The following is a 25,487-nucleotide window of genomic DNA, read 5'->3' as shown; positions in this document are numbered from 1 at the left end:
ACATTTAGGCTTATATTGGGTTGGTTTCTTCTAAAGTACTAATTAATATTTCAATATGAGCTCTTAATCTCAGGGAAGGGTGGTCGTGCCGGTTCGAATAATATATTAGGCTTTATTTAAAATGCAGATAGTTTAATTAAGTTATTATTCTGAAATAGGCTAGGTTCGTGATGCTATTAATATAATATGTTAATGTCCAAAGAAAGATTCCAAATGGTTTCACTGAATTTAATGAAATAAAATAAAATTTGAAGATTAAATTTTGAATAAAAGTTAAATTTGAAATATGTATATCTTGATGAGTTAAGTTAATTGGGCCTATTAGGCTATGCTGATTAAATGTCCAACGAAGATTAAATTTGTCCTTAGCTAAACAAGATGGATGATGGTTACCAAATTTGGATTGTCTGTCTTCACCTTTGGATCATATGTAATAAATAAAATAGGGGTTGGTTAAAATTTGGTACTCTTCAAGGCACTTGTCCCGAATACTTTTGGATGATAAGAAATTTAAAATTAAGATTATACTTTGGGATTATAAATTTAATTTAAATCAAATACAATGTCCAATAAAATGATGTTCACACTGTGAGGAGTTGGCAGGATCTGGGGAGAGGCAATGGTTGAAGCTCAGGAAGTCCATGTCCATTGTTGAAATGATGTACAGCTGGTTAATTCACATAAATGACACTTGCAACAGTAATTTTGATTTTCTTTGGATAATTTTGAAAAGTGATACTGTATACTATATTTAAGATGTTATTATCATATTGCAATTTTCTTACAATTATATATTATTCTAAGTAAATTTGATGATTGTTGGTTTTTGATAAGTAGGCCTACAGGATAGATATGGTGAGAATTGACATAAATATTATATTGTAACATAAAATAGGATGATATTTCTTTAGGGTGATGGGATATTATGTAACATTGAACGAAATTGGAGTTTATAGAGAGTTTTGTAAGCTTGATAACTTAAAACAAAACTTGAGTCTTTAGTAACAGTAAACAAAATTGGATAAAATGATGCATTAACAAGGGGAAACATATTAAATAACTGATAACACATTATCAGGGGCATTAACAAACATTATGGGAGAAAATATACAAAATAATAGAAAAATTAATGTTAATGATGAATGAATGACATGTAATATTACACTTTTAAAGTTCTCATGTTATCCTTATGAAGAACATATTTGTTTACATTATGATCAGCTGAATGATTTCATTGCTGTTAATATTTAAGTTGCAATTCAAGAAAACCGGAAAACACATGTCCCATAAACGTTTACTGATTTGGTTGAAATTAAATATTAACCTTATTTTGCATTTGGGTTTGCCGGTTTGTGTACATATTACAATGGAAAAAAGCGAGAAAGCCTGGACAATTTGATATATTTCACCAAATAAAAAAAAATTGACATAAAAAATGCATTTTTTAAAAAATCATTGAAAGAACCGAGTTTTAAACTATGGAAACAGGAAAGTCTTAGATCGTCACTAACTAGAAGAATTTAGGTAATGTTTTGTTAAAGAATTTAGTATCGTTAATAAGCCTATAAAGGATACCTACAAGATTAAGATTCCTACAATCCACAAACGAGGTTGTTAGCCGAATTGCTACCATTTTAGTAGGAAACATGGCTTTAGGCTTGTGATCATTGCAGAGGGAACCCTCTTAGGCCAAATAAAACTGGTACGTCAAGAACATAAACATTTATATGTTTCTATAAAAGTCAAGAGATTTTCAAAGAATATGACCATATCTAAGAAACTTTTACAACAACTTTAATTGATTATTATTCACACTTAAGAAAACAAAAAAAAATCATATTAGTTACATACATCAAATCAAATCAAACCATTTTATTGGGCCAAATTAACAATTATACAGTTTGCATTAGCCAGGTCAATACAAATATACTATACTATACATCAATTACTAATATTTTCTAATATTTACAATAATAATTACAAATTAGAGCTTTCAAAACATTTCAGGAATTCTTGGACGCTATAACAGGTTATACTTAGCAATTTATGTTTTAATTGTTTTTTGAATTTTGAAAGGCTTGGTTCCAACTTAAGGGATAATGGAAGTGAGTTGAAAAGCTTTATGCCAATGTACAATGTGTGTTTTTTGAAAAAAAGAAGTTTTGTGTTTAGGAATTGGCAAATTAAATGAATTGCGCAATGTGTATTGATTTTTAGTAGAGAAGTCAAATTCAGGAAAGTTTTGTTTCAAAAAGGTCAAAGTTTCTAAAATGTAGATGATGGAGGGAAAAGTCAAGATTTTTGAATTGAAAAAGTACTCTCTGCAGGATTGATGCTTACGCAAGGAGAAAATAGTTCTACATAATCTTTGAGTTGACTCTTTTAAACTCATCAGAAATTATAATTGTTTTTAAATATCTCCTGCAATACTTTGCAATTGCTCGAATTAGAGCAACATGTATACTAGTTGTATAAGAAACTATAAAACATTTAAAAATTACAGTTTTTCTAAAAAAATTTTAAAAAACAATTGGTGACTGTGGTACAAACTTTGATTGATTTTGTTGGTCTGGTGCCTTTCATAATATCACTTGTGGTGTGTCTAGATTCATACAAGTTGGAAGATCTTTTTTCACGGCTCCGAGCGAACCAATCACTCTCGGCAACGGTATGGAATTGTATCATGGATTCTTTCAAAGCGTTGTTCTTGGTTGGAAGACTTTTCTCAATGTTGATGGTAAGCTCAACACCTAGCATAAAAGTTAATCTATTTTACAAATTGAAAAATATATCTTGTGATTGGACAAAGTAAACAAGAAGAACCTCATTTATATGATAATAAATGTAATTTGGGTTTTATAAATCATGTTGAGTAATTCAGGATCTTATCACCACATTTAAAATTGACATTGAATAGTTTTATTAGTAGACATCGCTGCAAGCACAAGTTGATGTAATTTCTCATAATTTTCTATATTCAGGGTGAGTTTTAATTGTCCCCCACAAACTTTTTTTCTACATTTTTCAAAACATCAATCCCAGACTACTTCCAAACGTTGTTGGCTAGTAAGTACTTCATTTTGACAAAGTGGTAATTTCTGGCTGCCATCTTGGATTCGCTTCAAAATCTTTTTTCAAATTTAAAGGGGGTTGATATCCAATATTTCAAACTAGATTTATACCCTGATTACAATGCCACAAACCTTTAAAAAAAATCTTGATCCATTGCAAAATTCTGAGGGCTTTTTATAACTTTATTTTTAGCCCATTTTAACACTGCATTTACAAACTAAGACCATAATCTCAAAATAGTGCTAGATAAAGATAAGTATACACCGCCAGTCAGTCATTGTCGACCTATTTTCACTTGGTTATGACGGATGTAATTGACTCTCGTGTACATAAACTTTGTATATATTAGGATGTAAGCATAGCATAGTGACCTCTGAAGATGCCACAACCTGTGGTGAAATGCGCATCAGGAAGCAAAATCATCAAGAACTCAAGGCAACACAAAACAAAAAGGTAACTTATTATAGTTTCAGACTTCTGGAGTCCAACATAGGTGTAACAAAAACCACAAATCATCCGTCCAATTTGGTTGGATCCGTTGATAACATTGTTGGAGAATGGAGACACACAGATAAAATACACAAAATGATCCTGTGATGGTGGTTGTTTTAAAATTCTATTCATTTTTTGAATTTTTGTCATGCGCTTATCAATTGGTATCAACGGATACAAATAAATTGGGTGGATTACATGACATTTTTTTTCATTTTTTTATACCTGATGTTGGACTTCCAAAATCTGTAGCTATGGTAGTGCCCTTCTAAATGAAAGTTCCCTTGCCGGAAAAAGGTATTGTAATCATTTACCTCATATTCATTGATCCAGAGGCTATTACACAATGAAAATGTCATTTGGTCATATTTATGTAATGAAGATATGTTTAAGACTATTATGCAAATAAAAATAAGAAATTGTTTAACATCCTTCCTAATCTTGTTACCATGGTGTTCTAGTCGCTCACAAGGCATTCCCTGAAGAAAGAGTAGTGAGTGACGTTATGTGTGAATTCGTAAAAGGGTATAACAAACCTCACCCAAGCGAACTTTCATATAGTGAAGACGAACTTGAGAATTTCAAAAACTTTATGAAAGGACTGAGAGTATTATATTTCATCCCTGGAGTTCCAAATTCAAGACGGAAGCGTACGGTCGTTGGAGTGAAGCCGCCTCCCAACCAGAAAAGGTATATTCAATTCAATTCAAATTCTCTTTATTCATTCGCAGTACAATTTGTTATACAAATAATAGTGTCAAATAAATATAAAGATGAATTATGCCTTACTTATCGATAAACCAATTATTATCTTTATAAAACAAATGTTAAGCTTAACACGTTCCCTACCTACTGTCACACTCAGCCTCTGTAACTGAGGTATGAGTATAGTTGGTAGCTAAAGTGTTAAGAAGACTAAACAAAATTAAATTAACTTTAATCATATTTTCAAACCATAATTTATGAAATATCTCTTGAATTCCAAAATTCATCCAAAGAATGCAAAGATAATGAAAGGAGATAATTTTTCAATCTGTTTTAAAAAACATCAAAACTATTTTCCTCTATTATAATTTTAGGTAAATTTTTAATGTCTAATTTTTATGATTCAACCGACCAACTAGATGCTTTTAAATTCATTATGTAGCCCCTAAACTAATTAGACTATTACGAGAGCTCGCACCGTGGTCGAAAACTCGACCAAAAGTATGTATTGTGCAAACTTCTCTATTTTCAATCCACGATGTAAATAAAACATGTGATTGGAATTTCTTTAATTTGTTTTGATTTTCTGTTTGTATTTTGTTGTTATTTCTTCACCAACATGGCAACGCATAAGGCCTATGTTAATTTTTTTAAATTTAAAATTCACTTTTGTGCTAATTTTTTAGCTTATTTTGATTTATAAAGGGATTCTGCACATCTACAGGAAAATATCTTTCATTTTGTACCAACCGCGTGTAATTTGGTCCAGTTGTATGGTCAGGCTAGCTGTCATAAGTTTTGCAAAAGTTTTTTAGTATATAAGATAGGCAATTAAATACGTAACATCAAGAGTTTAACGAGTGATTTTAAAACTCACGACATATTTTGCCTATTCATTTAGTTTCATTCATTTGAGTCTCCCTCCGTACCGCAACCGGTTAATGTTTATCTTAAAAACGTCTGGTATTTTTCGGTCACCCTTTATTACCATACAATTAAAGACCTAACCCAGTACCCTTACTGAGCCAAACAAAAACATTTAATTTGAATATGCTAGTGCCTACTGAAGAATCTAAGAGTGCTGCTGTCACCGGGGTTTTAAAAATATATATACATTTCACTTGCTGATAGCAATAGCTGATCAGTTGATAGGAACAGTGAAGTGAGGCCAGTTCTGTCCCACACGACCCCAACTCACACGACCCCCACACGACCCCCACACGACGAACAACAGCGATCCTAGATTCTGGTGTAGACACTAGCTGATTCCAGATTCAAACACATCTTTTTTGGTCTCAGTGACAGTTCTGTATTATGTCCTTATTAACACACTGCAAAATACAATAACATAACAATAACATCTGTTTTCGTAAATAGTTTCCTGTACAAGAGAAACGATAGCGATCCAGGAACTATGATGAAAATCGACCAGTATTTCCAGCAAGTAAAGGGATACAGACTGCAGTTTCCCAACCTGCCTTGTCTTCATGTTGGGGACCCTAAGGGAGACATTTGCTTACCACCAGAGGTAATATATATTATCATTGACTATACACAGAGAGTCGGTGTACAGTCTATGATATTATTAATACGCTACATGAAACTTTGTGAACAATAAGGCTTTTTTTTAGATTTAGCCCCACGTATCATATACCAAAATGTTCGTCTAGGTGTGTAGATTTGCAAACTGACCTTACATTTTTAAATAAGTCCCTTGGGCTCTGCCCCAGTGTCTTCTAAAGTTCCCATGTTATCCTTATGAAGAACATATTTGTTTACATTATGATCAGCTGGATGATTTAATTGCTGTTAATATTTGAGTTGCAATTTAAGGAAACGTATGCTAAAGCCCCATTCACACGGGGCGAGTTTACAAGCTACACGCCGGATTTTTTGTACGCAGCTAGTAAAATAGCTCAGTGTGAACGACGTACTCGCTCAAAAGCTGCTTGTAAAAAACCTCTGGAAAAAGTTGACGCTGCCGCTACTTTACACGCCAACTCGCCAGCTTTTGAGCAAGTAGGCGTGTAAAACAGCCCAGAGTGAACACAGTTGCTTGTGCTTGTGCGCATGTTATTCAAAGATGCCGGAGGATTTGGTTCTCAAGCTAGCTACTGAGCGAGTGGAAAAAGCATCGTGTGAACGACTACAAGCGCACTCGCCGGCGTCTTTCTACACGTCTGCGAGTTGGCGAGTGGACAAGCTCTGTGTGAACAAATACAAGCACACTCGCCAACTCGCTGGCTTCTTACACGCTGGCAAGTAGCTTGTAAACTCGCACCGTGTGAACGAGGCTTAAGAAACATTTACTGACTTGGTTGAAATGAAATATTTACTATTTGAATTTGGGTTGGCGTAAATATTACAATAGAAAAAAGCGAAAAGCCTGGCCATTTTGATATACTAAAAAGAAAACTGAATTAACACTGTTTGCATGTCTTGAGCAATCATGGGAAAGCTGATTTGCAAACTATGGAAACATAGGACAGTAATAGAACACAACCAAGGAGAAAAAAAGAAATATTTTTTTTAAATATATAATCATTATTATGGACAACCTAATGCGGCTGTGAGTGGGAAATGTTTGTAGAAAACATTTAAAAAACTGGATCAGCTTTTGAAAATGATAAGATATTTACAAGAAATGTTGATTATATCGATGTGTTATGTACATCGTGAGTATTTCCATAATCTTTGAACCAACTCTTTTAAAGTCATCGGAAATTATGACTGTTATTTGTTTTAAAATAACGCCTGTAATACTTCGCAATTGCTCTAATTTGAGCAACAGATACACTAGTTATAATATAATTATCTTATTATAAAAATTATAATATAATAACGCTATAATAATCACAATATTGGTTATTACAACATAACAACATGTTTAAAAAATTAAGTTCCCTATTCAAAAATTCTTTGGCTTGTAAAAATTGACATTTTAATTTTATATAAAGTGAAATTAGTTTGTTCTTTCTGATTATTAATGTTTGTGTTCCTTAAGGCATTGTATACAAATAGTTAAGAGTTAAATTTTAAAACTGTTTATTTTCTAACAAATCTTTTAGTTTTTTTTAGTTTAACGTTTCCAAAAATAAAATGCCTTTGATGAAGCTTGATTGTGTCTGATTGATCTTTTTCAGCTGTGCACAGTTGTCATTGCTCAGGTGATGATGAAAAAGTTGGATGCAAATCAGACTAGAGCTATGATTAGGGAGGCTGCCAAACCACCTCATGATCGTAAACAGAAGATCATGGATGCTGTACGTAGCTCTTAACATCAGTTTAAACTAAAACCTTACTAGATTTCAATAAATTACACTATTTTGATATTTTATCTAAAATTACAGTTTGAAAAAAACATTAGAGTACCGGTATTTAATTCTCAGATCACATAAAATATTTATGAGTACAGTGTGCAGAGTTTGTGGGACTAAATTGTACAACTAATAGTATTTTTATTTTTAGGGTTTTTTAAGAGTAACACAACACTTACCTACCGTACTTATTATTGGGAGGCATGTATTGTACAGTCTAAACAGTAATCCAATCACTATTCACAACAAACAGGCAGTATTGGATTCAAGTTTAAAAGTTCAAAGCTGATCGGAGACAGTTATTTCTTTCTCCAACTGTTGTTTTGAACATACTGTACAATATTCAAACATTAATATGCAGTGGTCTAGTTAAAAACTATTAAAAAATATTGTTTTGGACATTGTTGCACTTTTTCACATATAGCAAGAGGTTGTTAATTGATGATTTTCAGCTTTTTTTCAGTTAAATGTCTTATAATGTTTGTAGTATGTTGATAATTTGGTTATTGATGCTCTTGTTCTGGAAGGTCCTTGTGACATATATACAGTATCATTGTATAATTATTTAACTTTAAACAAGTTTCGTACTTGGTTCGAAAACGTTCATAGCTGACTCACTCAGGGAACTGTAATCAAATATCTTGTATAACTAACTGTTCTTTATGTTTTAGATGAACAAAGTCCAGCACAACAAAGACAGTTGTGTCAATGAATTTGGAATAAATGTGGGTCAACAGTTTGCCAAAGTCCCTGCAAGAATCCTTACTCCACCGAACATTGAGTATGGAAATAAAATGGTTAGTCAAAAATCAGCTTAACAGAACATGATTTGAAATTGTTTGATATACTAAGGCTATTGAGAAAGTAAAGAACGTGTTGTTCTGACGCCGCTGGGCGCTTGCCGATCTCGTATATTTTGCCAACCAGCTTTGACAACGGGAACATTCTCCCACTGCCCGTTTTTTCACAATTTCAACTTAAGATGAGCGCTGCGATTAAAAATCCTGCCAGTTAAGAGGTGCTGTAAGTGATACGGGTTTTGTTGGCAAAAAAATTAAAACCGAAACTACTCCTCAAGTTTCTCGGACTTTGTTGTTTGAAATTGTAACACAACAAAGCGAAAACTCTGTTATCAAGAATCAGCGCTTTTTGCAAACCTTTTCATCAACTTTAGCGACCAGTTCCATCAGTCACAATGTTCGGGCGTCTGCCCTTTGCTTCGTCATGACTCATGAGCGTCATATTGGCCATTTTTAATCTTAACCATTTTCTCAGATCTTTTATTCATTGTGTTCCCTTAAACTTCTCACACTTGGTGATGAATGTCTATCGGTTTTAAGTTTTTTGCCAACTTATCACTGACCACACCTCTTAACTGGCAGGGTTTTTTATCGCAGCCCTCATCTTAAGTTGAAATTGTGAAAAATCAGGCAGCGCAAGAATGCTCCCGTTGTCACAACTGGATGCCGGCTGAGTTGCCGAGTACACACGCACCAAAATGTACAAGGTCGGCGTGCACCTGGCGGCGTCAGAAGAAACGTTCTTCACTTTCTGGATAGCCCTCGTATCAAGAGAAAATTGTGTATAGAATGTCTGTGTATTTGCTGAAAAAAGCAACTATCAAATTATACAATGGCATTATCAACAATGTTTTTCTCTATACGTTTTGCAGATCTTTCACTTTCATACATTTACTATGTTATGCTTATGCTAATTGCTCAACAATTTGTTAAAAAATTTTACTAGCTCATAAAAATATCTGGAAAAATACAAATTTCTGTGTGATGTTGAATTTTTCTTTAACTATAATGTTGGTTATTGTGTCATATTGTGTTACCACAGTATTTCTAAAATATTAATAGTTCTTTGGGAACATTGCGTAATCGTTAAAATTTTGACACAATATTTGTTGGCACTAATATTGTACTGTACATATTAGTAAACTTACCAAATTTTTACTAAATAACTCACTATCAATTACTTAATATTTCTTTCACTCAACATTAAACTAACTTATGGGTCAAAAGTAAAATCTTTATTCCATGAAAAATCAAAATTCAATAGGACACTTAAACAATTGTCTTATTCTAACATAAACAAGCAAGATGTGCAATACAGAAGGCACAAAAAACGCAAAAAATGTGTTGTGCAACTGCAAAAAAAGCAAAACAAAACAAGGGCAAAACCTATGCACATACTGACAAAATCAAACAAGACCTACTTAAAATGACTACATACAATGGACTTAATGTACAAGTCTAGATGAGACAATGTCAAGAATGCTAAAAGACTTTAGTGTTTACTAACATTGTTAAGTGTTTCTATAGTTGTATGATCATCGCATATAAAAGTTATTTTACTAAAGTTGATGGGAGTACCTCTTTTCTATGTCCAGTAAGTTGAGAAATGTTAATTTTTGTAATAGGTCCAGCCAGATGATGGAAAATGGAACTTGCAGCCATTTAAGACTGCCAAAAACTTGGACAATTGGGCCATCGTGTCTGCTGACAACTATATTAGATGTGAAGACCTCAGGTAAAGCAACATCATTTCACAACCTGTGTCTTCTATAATACAGAGAATGTCCTGTTTGTATATCATGAATGGCCGTTGGATGGCTGTTTGTGTGTTAGCATGTGTGGGTTTTTACACCCTAGGATGTTAGGCTCATGCTCAGAAAATTTCTACACTTTACTTCAGGCTAAGTTTAGATGCTTGCAACTTGCGGCATTATCACTTTGATAATCCACTAGTGATTGACTGGATTTGAGTGTGGGACATGACCAGACCAGTTCTCTCCAATACCTGTCAGCTCATTGATTATTCTAAAAACTTCTTTACACATAGCAAGTGAACATTTGTTTCTGTGATTCAATACAAAATATAAATACAAGTTAACTATTTTTTACATAATGCATTATGGTAAATGCTTGCTGATAGGTAGTTAAATAATTTTGTCAACCTTGATTCTCATTATTAATTCAGGGCAACGAAACAAAATAATGGAATGTGAAATACAATTTACAACATTAAACTTGCTATTTACAAATTTTAGTTAAGTTCGGTAATCCATTTATGGACGTGAATGACTAAACAGCATTTTTATTAAGACTTGTTTGTATTGGTAAATCGTTAACAATTGAAAAATTTAAGAAATTAAAAATTCAGACTTTTTGAAACAACTGTGAAATTACAGGAGGGTTAGTCAGAGATTCCAAGAGTGCTGCAGGGAAACAGGAATGAAAATAGCAGAACCCATCTACATGGACTGTCTAGTAACCACTAGATATATAAATCACAGCGAGCTTCAGCGATTACTTCGAGAAAGCTTCCGCAAATACAAGGCGGATAATGTCAAGATAGCTGTTGTAGTTATGCCCGACAAGGACAAGCATGTATACAGTAAGTAAACGTGACGTGACACACCCAACACTACAACAAACCTTCCACAGACAGTCAAGATAGCTGTCATAGTTATTTGTTGCTAAACTTAATTACAACTTATCGAAATAACTTTAACCTACGACCGGTTCTTTAAACTAGCCTTTTCAATTAATTCAGAATTTAAAAGATCCACTTTACCACATTGTTTTTTTTATAGCTCTAGTAACGGACTAATGAGGTTCAAGGATTGAGAGAAGTAAAATTGTAATGCTTTGAAAGTCAACTTATCAGCTGTTAAGTTAAATTTAATCGATTATAAAATATGTGGTGCAATGAGTTGTTTGTACAATGAGTCGTTACAATGATGTATTGAGTATCATCAGTGGCAACGAGAGGTTATAAATTAAAACATAACCTCTCTTAGAAGTTATGAGTGATTTTTAGTTGGTTAAAAACGGGTGTAGGTTAAGTAGTGTATGCAACTTGCATAAATAGTCTTAGGCTAGTGCCTTAAATTTCTACACGTGTCGTAAAGACTATCTGTACACAATCGTTGTGAAAACTTATATTACAGACATCATAATACATTCAGAAACAGTAAATTTTAAAATCACAGATAAAAAATTCCAGTTTGCTCATCTTTGGGTATTTTACTTGAGAGTTTTGCAATCTGAAACTCACTTATGATCAATCAAGTAATTCGTCAACCTACTTAACCTAAAAATATGCAGTAATATTTCTGCTAGACCTGACAAGTCATGTACAAGACTTCATAAAATTACGGTGAGTGGATGAATGGAAAAATCCAATGATCAACAAGAAACGGTTCATTTATGGATTGAATTAATTCTTACATGCAAAATGCTATAAGTAAACTTGAAAATAAACTTTTTTGTTTAAATGTTAATTTTAATTACTGTAGGTTGGTTTAACTATAAGTAGGATGATTTATGAAGATGATTAACCATGTAAATGGATAGTAGTTTTCTATAAACATTTTAAAATTGTCACGCCACTCCTCTTCCAAGGAGTGCGAGGGGGGGCTCGCTTGGGTGAGAGGTGGTGTAGAAATCAACACTCGACAAGTCAACTAACCAACGGACTATTTATTTAAATAAAAGAATACGTACTTCCCTAACTTAACACTAACAAATCAAAATAAAATTCCCTGAACTAAATATCAAGGTACCGACCGACCCTCTACCCGATCACGTGACGACGCGTCGCGGATGTACTGACACTCTCTGTCTTCGGAGACCTTCTCGGCCCCGTGTCTCGCAGCTCACTGCCTCTGTCGTCGTCCAAGACACCACGGCTCGGGGATGCGGTCTCAGCAGTCTTCTCGTCTTGCGTGGGATATGGGCCCCACGTCACAAAATTTGGCAAATTATTTTGTGCCTCTATGAAACAGCTCTGCAACAAAAACTGTAAATTGGAGAAAAAATATTGGCCCTAATGTGCAATTTGTGTTAATGGTGTATTTTTTGTTATACTGCAGTAAAAACATCCGTTTTAAATACATGCGTTGCGGGTCTAAAGTAGCTCTTTTACAAATCCTTAGGGAGTAAAAACCTTTTTTGACCCTAGACAGCAAAAAATTGTTGAAACAGTTGTAAACTGCAATTGTAAGCAATCACATGTATTGAATTGATCAAATTATGTATTAATTTATTTGATCGGTTGTAGCAATAGTTTGACATATTGATAGCATAATGTACACCAAGACAATCGCAATGGACAAAATGATCAAATCCTTTACTGAACAGCTGCTTATTTGCATTAGCACTATTGAAAACAAGCTGAAAGTCGTTTAGACAAGTTATTTTTATTTAAAATATATTTGTTTCCTTACTTAGTTTGTTAAACTAAGTTGCAATATGACAAAGAATATAGTTTATCACACAGGCAAAAAGTGTCTTTTCAACCCTCCCTTATTTCCGACTTCGCCTTTGCCCCACTTGAGAAAAATGAGCTCAGGTTGAAAAGAGTCATTTTACGCCTTAGTGATACTAGCTTGAAGAGTCTATTTAAATTTGAAGCTTGAATATTTTCTCTGGTTTGAAAAAAACCACTTTACTCACTATCTGTAAGTTATATAACTATTAATTTGATTTTATGTTTGCAACTATTGATACCAGATCTAGTTTGACCCATATGTTGTTGATTCGTAGATATCGTGAAGAAGATTGGTGATACGGAAGTAGGATTGCCCACTAGTTGTTTGTATTCGGAAACAGCTACAAAGAAGATGAACCAAGCTACTGCAAAAAACCTTTTGCAGAAGATTAACACCAAGCTGGAAGGAGTGAATCACACAGTTAACAGGAATCAGAAAGCGTAAGTTTATTACTCAGGTGACCTTACCTGGGCAGGACCCACTACATGGCCTAAAATGGGCAGAAATGTGAAAAATCATGATTCATTTTTTTTTCTTGCATGTTTTGTACAGGGTGAGTCAGTGAGACGGGCGATTTTTTGGTAGGTACGGTACTAAAAAAGGTTAAACATCATAACATCGATTTATTGATTATAAACATATTAAATGAGTGGTAGTTTGTGTTAAAACAACAGAAAAAGTGTCAAGCCTTAAAAATAATATCGGGGTCAACTCCTTAAACTTATAGTCAAGCCACAAAAAAGTTGCAGGAGCTGAGGTCAGAGGATTAAAGGGGCAATATCCCCGTTTTATGTCACGGGAAGAAACGGCACACCAAACCCTAACTTTATTAGAGTGAACTGGCGATTCGTGAAGTGCTTGGGAGCCCACCAATATCTAAAGGTTGTTTTTGACATATCCCGATAATTGGAAATGAGACTCATCACTCATCCACAGGTTGAAGCATATGCTCACAAAAAGTAATGCGGGATCGAGAGTCACGCATATTCAAGGCTTGCACAACCTTAATTTTGCATGTTAAGATCTTGATACAAAATTCGTCTCACCGTTGGCACGGAAAGTTATTCGTTAAAAGTGCTTTGCTAAGCCGTCGGATAGATCAACAGGGACTTCTGACAATCGCTTAACTGATTCAATTGTTTTTCGGATTCTGCACAGTTATAATACTCCCGCCTCTACTTTTTGTAGTTTGTCCTGTTTCTTACAAGTTCCATCCCTGAATTGCATGTCTCGATGGAACTCGAGAGGGCAGACCAAAATGAATGTGCAATAATTCATTCACCGTTTTAATCAAATGCCTTGACAGCGAAACCACGCTGTGGTCCGGTCCAACGCTGCATGGCAACTAAACTTCCAGAGGTTGGGACCGCAGGGTAACTTACTTGACCCCTTTCCTTCTTCCCCACCACTCGCCAACGTTCTAAAAAAATAGCCCATTTCACTGATTCACCCTAAAAAATAAGAGCATACATACATTCCTACCATGAGTGTCATCACAGTAGGGCAAGGGGGATACAAAAAATAGCTGTTAATGATGTAGGCATGTTTTCTATAAAAAAATGAATTAGGCCTACTACTGAACTATCTAGCTAGACCCTCCAGTAAGACGCCCAGCACAGTAATCTGGTGGGCACTCTTGATTTCAACTAGAAATAAAAATTAAAAAATATCTTAGTGCGTAGATAGTTATTTTTGTTTTTACTATAAGAACCCTGCATAAGATGTGTATATAAATGTGCCACCCACCCTTGGTAATAAAAAAAAATTTTAAAGTGGCAGAAATAACTGCTGCCCATATTTGCAAACGTATTACCAGGTTATGAAATAAAATGTGTTTTTAACAAGATTTTATTTTGAAAGGCATTTTAACTTTATTTTATTAAAAAAGTACATTTAGTGCGAGAAAGTTGGGTTGTACAACTGTACGTACAATATCACAGTGCTTCTGCAGGGCACAGGAAATTCCCACCATAAGAATACTGTATTAAATAGACAACCAAAAATCCAGGTGGGGGGGGGGTCTACAGAATTGGTGGAAACATCTGCTTCCCGTCCACAACATGCATAAACATTTAAACCACTAAAACACATATTCAGATTTTTTAAAAGAATAATGACATTTACACCACGGAGAACATAAACCAATTTTTAAAGAACTAGGAGTAACAAAAGCAGCCTTGCTAATTTTATTTTAAGAAAACCCTATTATAGTATTGATGAGTTCTTAACTGATCAGGATGTGTATTAATGAATTTGTTTCTAACTTTAATTCTTTTATTAGTCTTATCATGTTTTTATTGACAATGTCACTGCAATTTCTAAGTTACAATTTACAGATGCACATTGTATGGCAAATGCTGTACTGTATTTTGTAAACGTTAAATGTGACAATAAAGATTTATTTATTTACCACTTGGAAGCTATCTACCTAAAGATTAAATGCAAAAGACTTGTGTGGTTTCTAAATTTTTAGAATTTTGGAAATGGTGTGCCGTCAAAAAGTCAGTGGGTTATGTAATTGTTTCAGACCTGACAGAGTGATGGAGCTGTTGAGAGGAACAATGCTGATGGGAGCAGACGTAACTCATCCATCGCCTGATCAGAGACACATTCCATCCGTAGCCGCTGTACGTAGTCGTAGTCAACAGACCTCTTATCAGCCACTCACAGAATATGCTAGAGTCTAAAACTCTGTTTTGAATTTGGCTTAGTTAAAAAGTTGGCATATTTGATAAATACCCCTGCCGCAGCAAACCTGCCGACTAAGCGAATTTCCATTTGTCTGAATTGTTTTTCAATTTAAATAACATTAGGTTTAACGAGTTCCTAGGTTTGCTGCTACAAGGAAACTAATAAAGTGTGTGTTTTTAGTATAATTAAAAACTAATAGAACAAAAATAAATAAATTGAGTATAAAATAAATAAATTTTCCAAGTTTGATCAAAATATCTATATATATAAAAGGCAAAGCCCTCACTGACTCACTCACTCACTCACTCATCACTAATTCTCCCACTTCCCATTTACCTAGAAGGCTGAAATTCGGTACACTGATTCTTTGGGCATTAAATAGGAAAACTAAGTAGTTTTTATTCTGATCGGGCTTTTGGGCTCCGCCCCAGTGGCTCTGGAGTTTCCCATGTTAACCTTATGAGTACTCATATTTAAATGGAATTAATGAATCTTAACAGCTGTTTCAATTAAACAAGTTGGTTCTGTTCTATGATAAGCAATAGCATTAAAGTTACAAGGATTACCAACAGGAACAGGGTGCAGCACTATTATATTTTTTTTAATTTATGACAACAGCTAATTTGCAACCAAAAGGTGAGTGAGCGTAGCGAACGAACTTCAACCAGGACGTGATTGAGCCATGCGAACAAGCTCATCTTGAAAATTAAGAAGTTAAACGGGGCAAAGCCTGCAGGTACAGCTAGTATATCCATAAACAAGCAAACTAAAACATTTTACAATATTCTCCATAATAATAACATGGGAATTTTAAATTTACAATTTTGTCCGTTACCAATAAAAGTACAAAAACACTTTGTACTATACTTAATTATTTGTTTTAAGCTCTTTTAAAGGTCTACAGAGAAATTGGGAAATTTTGTGTTTTGAGGGTCAAAAATGAGAAAAATACATACATACATACAAATTTGAACGAATTGTGTTTTTGGCCTCTGGGGACATCAAAATGAAAAAGTAAATCGGTCCCGGGCCTAGGTCTTACCAAGCCCCCTACGGTAATAGCTACTTCCCTATAGGGAAATTCGCTAAAAACAGTTGTATACAGGGGTGCCCAGAGGGGGGGTACTGTGGCGCGTTCGCGCCACAGGAATTTTTGGGGGGGGACTTATTTTGAGATTTTTGGAGGGATATTTTTTTGCTAGCTGTCATAGTGAATGTATAATTTTGTATAAGCAGCCCGAAAAAGTGTTTCTAAGTAGCTCACTATCACCACCAACAACATTTTGCCGTTCGTAATTAAGATAGCTTCTAAGAATGGTAAAAACGGACCTTGCCAGACAATCCTTAATATACCAGTGTCGAATTTTACTTGCTACATATGTTTTGGTGTATCTTTAACTCCACCATCGTCAGGATTTAAAAAAGATCCACTTCTGGAGGTGTCGTCAGAATACGACAAACATTTAATACACAACACGAAACGATTACAGATAGGCCTGTCAATTCGTACATTGCCGTCGGCAGGACTGGAAGTAAGTAAAGTAAACTGAATCAGGTTCAGGTTATGACGGACCGACGTGGTCTCTGGATTTTCGTCTGCGTTTCCAACAGCTGATATTGGACTATTGTAGTGACTGAGAAGAGTAATTGAAAATAAAATGGGATTCATAATTAATTGAGTGTTTTCACTAAAAGATTTTGTGCTGTCAATAGTTTTATGTATATTTCAAACTCCTCAAAGTATTTAATAAATTTCCTTTTCTGCAGTAATGTAGAATGTCGAGACCATCCAGCATATAAATTGGTTATTATTGTCAATAATTTTGAATGGAAAAATCAATTATGAATCCCATTATATTTTCAACACTCTCCTCCGTCACTAGAATTAGTCCAATTTCAGCTTTTGATAACACAAACACCAATCCAGAGACCACGTCTTTCCGTCATTACCTGATTCAGTTTACTTCCAGTCCTGCCCGCGGCAATATACACACGTGAATTGATAGGCCTTTCTGTTATCGTTTCGTGTTTTGTGTACAAATGGATTTGTCTGACAAGATGCGTTTCTACCATTATTAGTCATAAAAGGCAATCCTGGGGCTATCAAAATGAATTATAAGATAACTTCGTCACAAAAACCTTTTGTACTGGTGGCAATTATTAAGAGATACTGTGGGTATTTTGCCCGGCGATTTTTGTAGAAGGCAGCCTGGGAGTGGCGAGCAACAAGTCTGTCTTATTTCGTGACTCTGTCTATAATTTTGAAACAATATACTTTTTGCCAAAGTATTATTAATACACTTAAAGCTGTTTGAATTCTTAAGCCCTGTAAAAATTAACGCCACCTAATACAGTATATTGTACAGTTACAGTACTGTGTTGGAGTAGAGTAATTCACCGAGTAGGCTTATATTGTTGTACGTTTTGAAGACGTTGTCTATTGCAATACTGAGCACACATATATTGGCTGACAATACAGATTCTGAATTGTAATTTAATTTGAAAAACTTCTAATTCGTCCATTAGTTAGATTTATATTGATGTATTTTTAAATGACGTTTCATATTAAACATTTAATTTTGATTATCAGCAAGTTTGTTTTTCGTACCTCAAGTTTACCAAATACTTTAAATGCTTGTTTTATGAGGTAAAGGGAAAATTGTCAGATAAATTGGTAAGGGGAGGGTAGGTTTAAATAGACGGCAGCATAAATTGGGGGGGGGAATACTCCTTTGGCTTGGGGGGGGGGGGATTGCGCCTCTGGGTTTGGGGGGGATGGGCACCTCTGTTAGCATTCACTGTCGGTTGCACAATTTTCAACTACATTTTTAATGCTAAAACTGGCTATAAATTTGACATTGAAATGGAATTTCTAATTTTACCCATAGGCCTACTCAAAAACTGTATCCTATAAAAGCAAGGTCATTGAGTCAGACTGTTACTGTTTTAACTTGGCATAAAAAAAACCAAGTACAAATAAAAAATATTTGAGAACAAATTTTAAATCAAAACAATTAGATTTTGACGTACAACAGATACAATGTGATATCAGTTTTGTGACAACCACACAACGTCACAGTTCCATTTTTATTTAGGACACACTGACAATCATTTTCATACGTGTGATACATTCATAAGTGAATACATGTAAAATATACATCCCAAAACACAAGCTTGCGCTGGGTGAGAAGGAAACTCTTCCAGCATATACATTTTCATAAAAACACTAACTGGTAAAATAAAATAGTGTCTTATGCCATTTTCTTTTATAGAAAATCAAATCAGAGAGTATAAGAAAATAAAACATAAAGAGACATAAAACAAGGTAAATTTCTGGTTTTAGAGGTGGGACGCAAACGGTTAAAATAGTGACCAGTAAAAGCTGGTAAATCTGCATCTATTAAGTCAAAAGCTACCTACCAAATCTTGTGTAGTATACAAAAAAATATGTAAAATAACAATAATGTTTATGGACAGGTGACAGCTAGTCATGACCCACTGCAGTTCCAATACAATATGTTGTATCAACTGCAACCTCCCAAACAAGAAATCATCGCAGACCTGCACAAGATTGTGATCAAACACCTGAAGTACTACAAGATGAAGAATGGACGGGAGCCGACCAGAATCATCTTCTACCGCGACGGTGTCAGTGAAGGCCAGTTTATGCAGGTGTGTACCTACTAACTTAGTGCTGGTACTCAACAAATATCACGTGTTTCTCACTTCACTGACCACTGCAGGGCCTTCCACACAAATTCACCCTTCACCTACCTATCCCTAATGGTAAATTTGATCCTAATAACATGTTTGCAGGTGCTACAAGTTGAGATGACTTGTATAAAGGCAGCTTGTCGCATGGAGCTAGGTCGTGAACTGCCTGTCACTTTCTTGGTGGTTCAGAAGAGACATCACACACGGTTCTTTCCCATCAATAAGAACGACATGGACCGCAAGGGCAACGTGCTTCCAGGAACTGTAGTGGACACTGAGATCACTCATCCGACCCAGGCAGACTTCTACTTGGTCAGCCATGCCAGTCTTCAGGTGTGCCATCTTATAATTACTGTTTATATATCCAAAGCTCTTGTTTTAGGTTGTATGGTGGTTTAGAATACTTTGTTTGTGTTCAGTTTCAACCATCAAATTCAGTTTATTTCAGTTTCATTGCTTCATACGAGTTAGAGACCATAGGAAGGAATGGATTCACAATCAACCCACTCAACAAAGTGATTTTAATGGCATACAAAAACATATCACAACACAGGCAAATGTCTTAAGGCTATTATAATTATTTTCTTTTGTACCTACCCCCTTCCAACACTGAATAAAAAATGTCAAGAATTGACCTAAGTAACAAAAAAGAAAGAAAAAACAGTTACTGTAAACAAACATGAAATGATAGATGATATGCAAGATATTTTTTGGAAATGAGGAAACTGCCATACCCATTAAAGAGAATTAAGTCTTTTCACTCAAACCAGAAATAAGATGATCGGAAACTGAACGCTAAAAACGGAAATGCAAGACCAGTTAGCCGCTTCTGGACTGAAGCAAATGGAACTATTTTTCTCCCTGCGTCGTCTCTTGAGACTGAGGTCTTCTATCTGCACGCATTACGTTGTCATGACAATAATCCTTGATTGCGGTCCTATCAGGATTTTCTCCCACTATCGCGGCAAAATTTACAACTCCCACTTTGACAAACTCAAAGACATCATCATCGTCACCTATGATCGCGGCAATATCTTGAAATTTGTCCATGGTCGACAAGACGTCAAAATCGTCTCCCATGATCACAGAAATTTCTTGACATTTTCACATGGTTGCAGGGACATCATCATTACCTCTGGAGATTTTAGCATCATCTTGACAATCCCCACAAACGCAAAATACAGAATTGTATCCTGCGATCAGGTTGAAATAAGAGCATCTCCCACGATTTTGAAAATACTGTGTTGTTTAGAAGAACAAATTTTAGTTATGAATAGCCAAAATTCTTTTGCAAGTGTTAATACAGTAACAAAAAATCTAAAGTGTATTAATTTAACAAAATAATAAACGATATCAGCAATCTGGCGCTCATTCTTCAGTTTAATGTTTAACCACAATTAGATTGCAAACAAGAGACGAAACAGGTTTATGAACATGGATTTTAAACAGCTTACATTTATTGTGATGGGGCAACCAGATTGGGGTGGACAAATACCTAACTCTTTATGGTGTAGATTTAATTATTACATTTAATTTGTAAATTATTAGTTTTATCCACCTAATAACTAACTGTCTGAAACGAACCCAACCTTTGAAAGGTAAAAGGCATTGTATTTTTTGTTTCGCTAAGCAAATCAAATTTGAACCTAATTGAAATGCACAATTTGTGCATGGGGTCCCTTGTGTTATTTCAATAGGGAGTAAATCTGACAAGTTTCAGGAAATATTTGAGGCAAAATCCAATGAGACAAAATATATTTGCTTTTTTAAAGTCTTGGTGTTAGTTATTGTGGATGCCATCTTATGTAAACTGTTGCTGTTATGCATTTGACATTTCCATGAATGGGTTTGTCTGACAGGGGACTAGCAGGCCTACCAAGTATCACAAACTGTGGGACGACAACATGATAAATGAGGATGACTTGGAAGAGTTGACGTTTTTCCTGTGCCACATGTTCTCACGGTGCACTCGCTCCGTCAGCTACCCCGCGCCCACGTACTTAGCCCATCTGGCTGCGGCTCGTGGCAAAGTCTTCCTGGAGGGGTGAGTCACAACAATAAGTTAACTGAGTAACTGTCAACTAAATGTCAGGTCTGTTAATCAAAAGGTCCACCGTCCAATCCCAAGAAATGTCAACAGTTTTTTGGTGCTTCTAAACTGGACTCAGCTGTCCTTAATCTGGGTATTTATTTATAATTCTGACTTAAGAAACAGTATCTTGTTGACAGTAACTAAGATACACAGATTTTCTTAATCCATTCTTCACTGTGTATTAATTAACATTCAGCATAAAACATCTACCTAGGTGTGCATCACTGTCTCTTGAGTAATTATATGTTAATGATAAATCTACATAGAAACTAGTTGTTTTTATTGATCAAATATCATTATTACCACTAAAATCAAACTCAACTCTTAAAGAAACTGAAAATATTAAACAAATGATCCTGGCTACTGAAACTACAACTGATCTTAGTAACAAAGCCCCACACATAATCATCATCCTACATCCATTCTACACTCATCCTTCACTCATATTTGGGTTAAATTGAAATACGTACCTAGTTGGCGTCCCCTTCTCAATAATTGATAATGATAAATAATTGAAACTTTTATTTTATATTGTCAAATTCACCATTGGATATTCTGTAACTCTGAATTATTTGTATTCTACTTAGACTTTCAATTGGTTTGCAGGGATCGAATCAATTTGGACAACTTGGCTATGGAGATGGAAAAAAGAACCATTCATCCCTACATCGTCAACAATGCTCCTATGTTTTTTACTTGAATTCAGTTTCATTGAAAGTTTCTTGTAGTGGTTTTGGGGAAATTTGATATATTTTTTAGTTGCCTGGTCCTGTTTTTGCTTTATAGTATTGCATTATTCATGTATTTGTTTGGTTCAATAGCTGTTAATTATTTTGTTGATTACTGGCTAAAATATTGTTTACATAAGTTGAATAAATGCAGCAAATTTTTTCTTGACACATGAGTTAGTTACACAATAGTGTATGTTAAATATGTCTTATCGTAACATAGACCAAGAAATGCAATACAATGCTTCTGTTCTGCAATGTTAAAAATTGTATTATTTATGTAGCAATAATGAAAAAAAAATCTCAAATGCATTTTGAACTTGTTAACCTGTCTCTGGTGGTGGAAATAAAAAAAATTAACAGAAATTGTCATTATTTTTTCCCTTGCGTACCAACAACTTGGATAAAGTTGGCTTTTGGAATGTGAAGTTGGAATCAGGTTCACTTTCATACCAAATTATTTTGACCTCTAAATGTAAGAAATGAGAAATATAAGCTTTTGAAACTTTTGAGCTTTATCGTAGATGTATAAATATTAAGAAAAATTAAAGTGGTTAATTTATGTAGGCCTACGTAATTTATATGAGTGGGAAGTAAAGCAACATTTGTGGTAGTAATTATATATTTTATTATTTTTATGATTATTTTTTTAAGTTTTTAAACAGTAAGACATAAAAGCACAAGATTACTTGTCACATTTAACTAAAAATAAACTTTACAATTTAACTAGAAAAATTGGAAGGATAAATAGTTTTTTTTATCATATTATCTATCTTTCTTAAGTTCAGCTTTACTGGAACTAAAATTCTAGGATGTCCTTTTTTAACAATTCTTTTGTGTGTGATATTGTGTCTGATAATATTAGTAAAACCAATTAATACAAACCAGATAAGAAGCGCAATGCCTATGTTAAAAATTCAGTCAGGGAGTATTTGTATTTCGGGTAGTTCTCGTGGGTCCTGCTAGGTAGCGAAGGGGCTACTATCACGAGCTTGCTGCCAAGTCAATTGACTGAGTCAGAGAGAGAGAGAGAGTAGCGTGGCCGTGCGAAGCTCATTTTGGTGGCAAAATTTGAGTCTGACTATTCTCCATAAGCATTTAGCTTCTTATAAGGTTTGTATTCATAGGTAAAACTCCCTTTGAGAGGATTAGGTTATGTTTTTATTGCTCAAGCAATACTTTTATTAGCAAATTTCCCATATAGGGAACAAGCTATTACCGTAGGTCTCATATTAAGACCTAGACCCGGGACCGATTTAATTTTTCATTTTGTGGTCCCCAGAGGCCAAACACACTATCCATTAAAATTAATGTGTATATATCCTATAATCTAAAACAAGCGCGTGTACGGACAAACTTTTATTTTATTCCGAGGATTTTTAATTTTTTTTGTTCATAGTCTAAACCACGACCAACTCCAGGCCGCAACCTTCAAAGTGGCAACGTTAAAGTAGCAAGTAGGGTCGTAACAGCTGTTTTGTATTGAAGCTGCTAATGGCATTTGTGTATTTACGAAAGCTTGGTTACTGGACCATGAAAATATTGACTCTGCTTTAAATGTACAGATATAGATTTTCAATTTGTATTGTTTTGGTTTTCAATTCTGTATGTTTTATTTTCAATAATTTAATAAATTTATGTTCATAAATTTGAACAAATATAGTGCAAATTAATGAGCTGATGTCACCTGTCTGCCATGTTATCTTATGGGAAGTCTCACACTAAACAACCCTACTTGTGACGTTGCCAATTCTACCAGGCTGCGGCCTGGAGTTAAAGGTGGCCGTGGTCTTAATACTTTGCACCCCAGCTACATAACAGATCATCTGTTATGTCTTATTTCAACCTCTAATACAATAAAAATTCACTAAATTGGGATTGCAGTGTCTATTGCTAAGCACCACCTAAAAATATACGACATTCTAAGGTTGGCTAAGATACTGTTGAAAGATAGTCAAAAAGGTTTAATTTACAGATGGGTTGTCAATGTGTTCATATTGGTCGAAAATGGGCACACAATATATATGCTTTATACATTAACCATAAGTTATCTTTTTGATAGGCTGCCAGGCACTTGTACTGTTACTGTGAATATCTGGGATAACCTCAGAGGGCAAGACAACGAGATGAGGCATGGTGGCCAAGGCGATGAAATGATGAACGGAAATCTTGTCTGCGGAAGTCTCTTACTTACAAATCACACTTTAGATTTTATGAATTGTGGTTATGGTTGCATGGAATGAGGATCAGGATCTTGATCACAACCCATCAAAAATACTTCTGATGTAGGTGAGATAAATTAATTTAGAGAGATTTAAAGGGAAACCCAACTGTGAAAGGAGGGTAAAATAACACGCAAAGGCTGCGATACTAGAAAATGTGGTAACTAATGAGACTTAAAAGAACATCAAAGAGTAGAGGTGAAACGACTACCAGGAGCTAAGGCGGTCCTGGTAACTGCCAAACCATCGACCAAAGTGGACATTTTTAGTTAATGTTGCTGTCAATGTCACAATTTCACTCTTCCTCACACTAAGACCAAAATAAATTTAGTTGCCGTCCCTAACTTTAAATAACTTCTTGATCAGCATTGTACGAGTTATTAAATTTACGGAAAGTAAATAAAAGAAACGTCATAACACTTAAAACATATATTTACGCTTATACTGTTACTCACAAGATGTTAAATATAAAAAAAGATGGTAAGTGATGTTCACATTCACCATCTTTTTTGTATATTTACCGTCTTGTGAGTAACAGTATAAGCGTAAATATATGTTTTAAGTGTTGTAAGACGTTTCTTTTATTTACTTTCCCTAACTTTAAAAAAACATTGATAAGCAAACATGAAATACTAAAAATAATAGCATGACTTTCTTTAAATACGCCTAATGTAAGTTTCATCAAGCAAAAACCCAGTAAGGACATAGTTTATCATAATACTTGGGAGTTTATGCAATGAAACATGTACCAAACACTAATTGCACCACTCAACAATTAAATTGGCCTGAACAGCTGATTAGTTGATTTTAATAAAAATTTAGTGTAGCCCTTTAAATTTGGAATAAAATGGTACAAATCCCGATTCTGTAAAAATTACGGTTCAAAAGTTATGGTCAAATATGTTATTTTCCCATAAAAACCCCATAAAATAATAAAAAATAGGATTTTAGAAAAAATCCTGTCTTGATTTAACATACTGTAGTAGGTTATGGTCGTTACAATTTTGATAGTTTTTTAATTTTTTTGAAATTTGTATTTTTTATGCGGATTTTCCCATAAAACCCCATAAAATAACTGAAAAGTAGGATTTTCCCAAAAATGGCTCGAACGATTTTGATAAAATTTTTGTATGTTATAGTCCTTTATATTCTGAACAAAATGGTACAAATCCC

General features: G+C 34.4%; 1 protein-coding gene across 2 annotated transcripts in view; it reads left to right on the top strand.

Moving 5' to 3' along the window:
- Window positions 1-22,451, top strand: part of LOC128986099 (uncharacterized) — a 33,734-nt gene extending 11,283 nt beyond the window's left edge. For both annotated transcript variants that reach the window (XM_054406228.1, XM_054406229.1), the window contains exons 8-20: window positions 2,607-2,737; window positions 4,026-4,254; window positions 5,647-5,797; window positions 7,413-7,532; window positions 8,258-8,383; window positions 10,012-10,121; window positions 10,783-10,988; window positions 13,142-13,307; window positions 15,395-15,494; window positions 19,036-19,230; window positions 19,375-19,605; window positions 21,132-21,316; window positions 21,971-22,451. In XM_054406228.1, the coding sequence (XP_054262203.1) occupies window positions 2,607-2,737; window positions 4,026-4,254; window positions 5,647-5,797; window positions 7,413-7,532; window positions 8,258-8,383; window positions 10,012-10,121; window positions 10,783-10,988; window positions 13,142-13,307; window positions 15,395-15,494; window positions 19,036-19,230; window positions 19,375-19,605; window positions 21,132-21,316; window positions 21,971-22,064 (2,044 nt within the window). In that variant the 3' untranslated portion in view covers window positions 22,065-22,451. The remainder of the gene's footprint in view (window positions 1-2,606; window positions 2,738-4,025; window positions 4,255-5,646; window positions 5,798-7,412; window positions 7,533-8,257; window positions 8,384-10,011; window positions 10,122-10,782; window positions 10,989-13,141; window positions 13,308-15,394; window positions 15,495-19,035; window positions 19,231-19,374; window positions 19,606-21,131; window positions 21,317-21,970) is intronic.
- The last annotated feature ends 3,036 nt before the right edge of the window (window positions 22,452-25,487 follow it).

The sequence above is a fragment of the Macrosteles quadrilineatus genome, unplaced genomic scaffold, assembly GCF_028750875.1.
Source record: "Macrosteles quadrilineatus isolate MER2022 unplaced genomic scaffold, UCM_ALF_1.0 Scaffold_2__2_contigs__length_208266976, whole genome shotgun sequence".
In the NCBI taxonomy this organism is placed as follows: domain Eukaryota; kingdom Metazoa; phylum Arthropoda; class Insecta; order Hemiptera; family Cicadellidae; genus Macrosteles; species Macrosteles quadrilineatus.
This window is presented reverse-complemented; position numbering and strand designations above follow the sequence as displayed.